The 6900-nt window shown below is 42.9% G+C and overlaps 1 protein-coding gene across 1 annotated transcript; it reads right to left on the reverse strand.

Annotated features, from left to right (window-relative positions):
* Positions 1-1630: 1630 nt before the first annotated feature.
* On the reverse strand, positions 1631-3037 carry LOC132534676 (tripartite motif-containing protein 75-like). The gene has a single exon (XM_060179142.1). The coding sequence runs from the start codon at positions 3035-3037 to the stop codon at positions 1631-1633; it is 1407 nt and encodes a 468-aa protein (XP_060035125.1).
* Positions 3038-6900: the final 3863 nt, after the last annotated feature.

The raw sequence follows: 6900 nt of genomic DNA on the forward strand, positions 1-6900 counted from the left end.
GTTGAAGTGTGGATCCCACTCAGGTTATACAGCAAGGTACAAAGAGCTCAAAACCCACTCTCACTACCGAATCCATGTTCTAGGTTAAACTGAGTGAGTGTTGATTAAAAAAACACAGCTGATGCACACAGCGAGAAAACACACAAGATTGGGGGGAGGGCATGGGCACACCCAGTTATGTGCACGTGATACTATGCAGAGGACCTGAGTTCGAGCCCCCCACTACCTACCTGCATGAAGTAAGTGTCTGTCTTTCTCTCCTTCTTGATATCTACCCCTCCTCTCTTAATTTATTTCTGTCCTATCAAATAAAATAGTAAGGGAAAAAAGGACACCAGGAGCAGTGGATTTGTAGTGCAGGCACCAAGCTCTAGCAATAACCTAGGTGACAAAAAACTTAGAAAATAAAAACTGCATATAAATAAATAAGAAGAAAACACACAAGATCTATCAATGTGCATAAAGTGAAATTACTTAAGTTTTAAATTTAAATGCTAAGCATGGGGGTAGATAGATTAATGGTTATGCAAAGAGATTCTCATGCCTGAGAATCTCTTAGGCTCCAAAATCCCAGGTTCAATCCCCCACAACACCATAAGCCAGAGCTGAGCAATGCTCTGGTATTTCTCTCTGTGTATTTCTCTCTATGCATCTCTCTCAAAAAATTAAACAAAGAAATTTAGATGCTAATTTAGATTATGCACTGTTTTTTAATAATTTCTTTATTGGGGGATTATTTTCCAGTGGACAGTAAATACAGTAGTTTGTACATGCATAACATTTCTCAGTTTTCCACATAACAATACAACCCCCACTAGGTCTTCTGTCATCCTTCATGGACCTGAACACTGCCCACCACCCACCCCAGTGTCTTACTTTGGTACAATACACCAAGCTTATGTACTATTAAAGGTTAAGACTACAATAAAAAACAACAACAACAAAAATTCAAAGAGCAAAATGGAACCATGTGACCACCAATCTCATCTGACTTTAAGCAGAGCCCCTTTTCATATGGTTAAAAGAATTGGAGTTCTTAAGGTGACCAATGACAGTTTAGACAAAATTTATCAGTAATATTAGTGACTAGGAAAGGGGGCTGAGCAGAAACGTAGCAATGCTTTCATCTAACCAATGGGGATTAAACCAATGCCCTGCAGGCAGGGCGGGTCTGAGACAAAACAATGATTATGTAAATACATCACAGTGTGAAGCAATGCATCAGCCAGGCATAATAACGAACAGGACCAGAGTGAGGGCTGGTCCTTTCACTCTCTCCTCCTATCTTTCTCATTAATAAATATTTTTTATTTAAGAAAAGGAAGTTCAAAAAGAAAAACAAAAATTTACTGGATGATTACATAAATTTTAGTTTTGTTTTGTTTTCTTTATTGATTGGAGGATAAAGGGTTCACAGTCCACAGTAAAATACAGTAGTTTGTAAATGCATAACACATAAGTTTTCACTTTTATTAGCACAAAGCATGATGGATTGAAGATAGGCTTCAGCATAAGCAATTTTCCTGAAAAGAGTTGTAAGTTTTCATACAGGAAAGGCAGGAGACACAGTTTTTCTAGATGAGACATTTAAAATATTCAGAAAAAGAATCCAAAATCATTGTACAGCATTCTAAAGATCAGCTAGTCCACAGAGGGAGAGAGGAATGGAATCTGGTCCCACGCAGAAATAAGGCTTCAGTGAGTAGGAAAATGTCTCCTTGAAAGAATGGAGGTGGGAGTTGTCTCTCAAGTTGTAGAAGGAAATCTGCCCCAGCTCCCAGTCCAGGTAAACTCCAATGCCTCTGGGCTTTCTCTTCAAAGTCAGAACAACAGGACGGGCACCTCCTGCCACATAGAATCCATCTTGCAGGTGAATGGTCCAGCGCCTGTTCTGACCAGACCTTGGCTGCTGCTGCCCCCTGCTGGAGGGGGAGTGGCTACACAGCCCTATGGCCCAGCTGGGCTTGTCATTCACCTGCACCTCCCAGTAATGGCGGCCAGCATGGAATTCTTGGGAGCCCAGGACTTCCAGATCAAAGGGAATCCTCTGCTGTCCCTGGAGAACTTTACTTTTTCTCTTCCTCAGTGTCACAGATCGCTTGTCCTTAGACACGCACAGATGAGGATCTGCGGTATGTGGATCCAGGGTCACCTCTGCTCTGAATTTCTGTTGAATCTTCTCCAGGGCTGATTCCAGTGGAGGCAGATGATATACCTCCCTCCGTAGCTGGGAGAAGCACACAGCTGGGACCTCTCGACTCTCATAGATATGATGAATCCTCTTGACCTCACTCAGAAGCTTCATGTCTGACATCACACATCTCTCAGAAACTTCCTGGAGCTGAGCCTTGGTGGTGCAGATGTGGTCTTTAAAGTCAGTGATATTTATCTTGATTCTCTGCAGAAGGTCTTTCTCTTCTTGAGCTAGTCTGGATAGAGCTGCTTCTTGCTGTCTGTCCACAAATTCTTTCAAGTTCTCTATACCAGAGTCTAACTTGGACTTGTGTTTAAGTATTTGGTCTCTCAGCTCCTGGAACTTTCTGTCTTCCCTCTCTTCCACTTTCTGTAATTTCTGTAAGTCCTCCCTCAAGAGTGTGATGGAATCATTAGTTTTGTGTCTGTAATAAGAAGCAGCCTCCTCCAGAGACCTTACATGGTGTCTCTGTTGGTCATGGGGCTCAACACAGTCAGGACAGAGCACCTCCAGGTCCTCCTCACAGAAGAGACTCAGCACCTGGCTGTGCCTCTCACATAGGTTCTCCTCTTGTGGACTCACCTCCTTGCTTCCGATGTCCATGAGCTGAATGAAATCCACTATTTTTGCTAGCTTCCTGTTGGCAGTCCAGTGCCTCTTCTGACATAGGTGCCGGCACACAGGGCAAGAGAAATTATCCTGAGGACCCTCCCAGCACTGTTGGATGCAGGAATAACAGAAGTTGTGCCCACACTCAATGGTGGCAGGTTCTCTCATGCTGGTTAAGCAGATGGGGCAGTTGAACTCTGCTTGCATGGCTGACAGGACTCCAGATGCCTCCATTGGGTGAGAAGGACACGCTGCTTTTCTTCAGCAACTTTGGGTCTGAGGTTCCACTTGAGTAGCAAGAGGCAGCACGTCAGGCCTCTTTGCTCAGTACCCCTGGGATGGAAGCACAGCTACTACAGAACTACTATCACAGTGGCCCCAAGTACAGAAGTTGGTGGCCAAGATTTCTACTCAACATCTGAAGCTCTGTTTCAGTTAGTTTGTTGCCTCAGATAGCTGCTAGAATATTAAGTTTAGTTTAGGGATTCTGATTGTAGGCAGTCAGTCCTCCAAAGTAGCCACTGCACCTGAAGGAGAGAGATCAAAGATATAAAAAGGCTTTGGGTTTGTTTCAGCCTGCTCACTCTCCACTTGAGGGAATCAGTGAAGCTTCTCTTCTCCTCCCAAGCCATCTCTGCACTTACCAACTACACGAGATGGGACTAGGCCCCCACACCTATGGACATCTAATCTTTGACAAAGGGGCTCCGACTATTAAATGGGGAAAGCAGAGTCTCTTCAACAAATGGTGTTGGAATAAATGGGTTGAATCATGCAGAAGAATGAAACTGAACCACTGTATTTCAATAAATACAAAAGTAAATTCCAAGTGGATCAAGGACTTGGATGTTAGACAACAAACTATCAGATACTTAGAAGAAAATATTGGCAGAACTCTTTTCTGCATAAATTTTAAAGACATCTTCAATGAAATGAATCCAATTACAAAGAAGATTAAGGCAAGTATAAACCTATGGGACTACATCAAATTAAAAAGCTTCTTCATAGCAAAAGAAACCACTACCCATACCAAGAGAACCCACACAGAATGGGAGAAGATATTTACATGCCATACATCAGACAAGAGTTTAATAAGCAACATATATAAAGAGCTTGCCAAACTCAACAACAAATAACCCCATCGAAAAATGGGGGGAGGACTTGGACAGAATATTCACCACAGAAGAGATCCAAAAGACCGAGAAACACATGAAAAAATGCTGCAAGTCTCTGATTGTCAGAGAAATGCAAATAAAGACAACAATCAGATATCACTTCATTCCTGTGAGAATGTCATACATCAGAAAAAGTAACAGCAGCAAATGCTGGAGAGGGTGTGGGGTCAAAGTAACCCTCCTGCTCTGCTGGTAGGAATGTTAATTGGTCCAACCTCTGTGGAGAACAGTCTGGAGAACTCTCAGAAGGCTAGAAATGGACCTACCCTATGACCCTGCAATTCCTCTCCTGGAGATATATCCTAAGGAACACAACATATCCATCCAAAGATCTGTGTACACATGTGTTCTTGGAAGCACAATTTGTAATAGCCAAAACCTGGAAGCAACCCAGGTGTCCAACAACAGATGAGTGGCTGAGCAAGTTGTGGTATATATACACAATGGAGGAATACTACTCAGCTGTAAAAAATGGTTACTTCACTGTTTTCAGCCGATCATGGATGGACCTTGAAAAAATGTTGAGTGAAATAAGTCAGAAACAGAAGGATGGATATGGGATGATCTCACTCTCAGGTAGAAGTTGAAAAACAAGATCAGAAAAGAAAACACAGTGGGTGGGGGTATAGCATCATGGTTATGCAAAGAGACCTTCATGCCTGAGGCTCTCAAGTCTCAGGTTCAATCCCCCACACCACCATAACCCAGAGCTGAGCAGTACTCTGGTAAAAAACAAAACAAAAATTAAAAAAAAAAAAAAAGCAAAGAAAAGAAACCACAAGTAGAATCTGAAATGGAATTGGCGTATCGCACCAAAGTAAAAGACTCTGGGTGGGGAAAATACAGGTCCAAGAAGGATTCAGTGGACCTAGTGGGGGTTGTATTGTTAAATGGGAAACTGGGGAACGTTATGCATGTACAAACTATTGTACTTACTGTTGAATGTAAAACATTAATTCTCCAATAAAACAAAAAAGAAAAAAAAAAAGATGGAACTAGGTCTGAGGAAAGTAAATGAGCTCTGGTACTTGATCCTCAGAGGCTAAGTGAAATCTTCCACACTAATCTACACCCTGGAGCCATTTCCACCCACATCAACTACTCAAGATGGGACTAGGTCTGAGGAAAACAAATGAGCTTTGGTACATGAAATCTCCCATGGGAATGTACACCCTGGACACCCTAGAGTCCTGGGGAAATGATGGGCACCCCAAGTTTACACAGCCTCCTTACCTGGGCTGCTGAATCTTCTCTCTTCAAGGCAGGTCTCTGGCAGGCTCCTGAGCTGTGTTCCACAGGCTGGAAGTGATGAGGCAGTCTGGAACTGAAGTGTGCTCTCTTTGGATGTCACCAGAGTATTTATGTGTAACCAGTGGGTGGAGCTTGACACCCACCTTCAATAGCTATTGGCTCAGCATCAGGGTGTGTGTTTGTGGCTGGCTTGAGACTGAGAGGATTATGACCTTGGTTGTGGGAGGGATTCATTCCCCTTTATGGGATCAGGCCTCCCTATAGCTAAGGAGATTTACATAATACACCTTTGCATTTCTTCTTAACCCCCTCAATGTCAAATACTGACAGGACAGAGGCTATAGAGATGTAGATAGACAGAGAGACACCTGCAGCACTGCTTCACCACTTGTGATGCTTTCCCCATGCAGGTAGAGGCCAGGGACTCAAACCCAGGACCTTGCACACTGTAACATATGTACTCAACCAGGTATGCCACCACCCAGCCCCCTCACCTTTCTTTTAAATTTTTTATTTATAAAAAGGAAACATTGACTAAATGGTAGGATAAGATGGGTACAAGTTCACACAATTCCCACCACCAGAACTCTGTATCCCATCCCCTCCCCTGATACCTCCTTAACTCAACCTTCGAAATCACTGTAAAAGTGCATATTAGCATTAGAGAGCATTAGAGAGAGAGTGAAAGAACCAGAGCATCACTCTGGCACATATGACACTGGGATTGAACTCAGAACCTGCTTTTGCATCCAATGTTGTAAGCATGGCACCAACTCCATTCACCCTTATTGTGTTGTTTTAATTATTATTATTATTAACTTTATTTGATAAAAGACTATCAGAAATTGAGAGGAAGGAGGTAGAGAGGGTGAGACACAGAGAGACACCTGCAGCCCTGCTTCACCACTTGGGAAGCTTTCCTGCTGCAGATGGAAACTGGGAGCTTGAAACCAGGTCCTTGTGCATTGTAACATGTGCAATTAACCAGGTGTGCTACCACTCAGGCCCTCAACTGTGTTGTTTTTTTTCTTTAACTTTTATTATTTTTACTTATTAGATAGAGAGAGAAATGAAGATGGGGAGATAGATAGATAGATAGATAGATAAAGAGAGACAGAGACTGAGAGACACCTGCAGCCCTGCTTTACCACTTGCAAAGCTTTTCCCTTGCAGGTGGGGACTAGGGGTTCAAACCTAGATCCTTGAGCATTATAACATGTGCGCTCAACCAGGTGAGCCACCACCCGGACCCTCAACTGCAGTTTTCTATCAGAAAGAATGAAAGACACCAAAACCTAGCATGACTCCATGAATTCTACATGCTTTTGTCTGTGCTGCTTTCGTATGTGGTCCCCGCTCTCATGCACAGAGCTTGGAGCCTTCAGGTACACACTCTGGCTTCTGGTGCCAGGGACTGAGCCTGGAAACTCAGGGCCTCAGGCATGAAAGTCACTCACATAAACATGATGCTGTCTCTCCAGCCCCGGGGTTCAATTCTCTTTCAAAGAGACTAAGAAAAAAAGGGATTGATTAATTTCTTCCTGTTTTCAGGCATTCTCATGCTATTAACCACTGTTTGGCTTCTAAATTATATTTCTTAGTGCTCAATTTACTCACCCCCCAAAAAAAAAAAGAAAAAGAAAAAAGAAAGTTCACTCTTGTATCACCTAG

The sequence above is a fragment of the Erinaceus europaeus genome, chromosome 19 (assembly GCF_950295315.1).
Source record: "Erinaceus europaeus chromosome 19, mEriEur2.1, whole genome shotgun sequence".
Classification (NCBI taxonomy): Eukaryota; Metazoa; Chordata; class Mammalia; order Eulipotyphla; family Erinaceidae; genus Erinaceus; species Erinaceus europaeus.

Bases quoted from the DNA above. Each gene is read 5' to 3' on its own strand.
- LOC132534676 (XM_060179142.1), bottom strand. From the start codon at position 3,037: ATGGAGGCATCTGGAGTCCTGTCAGCCATGCAAGCAGAGTTCAACTGC.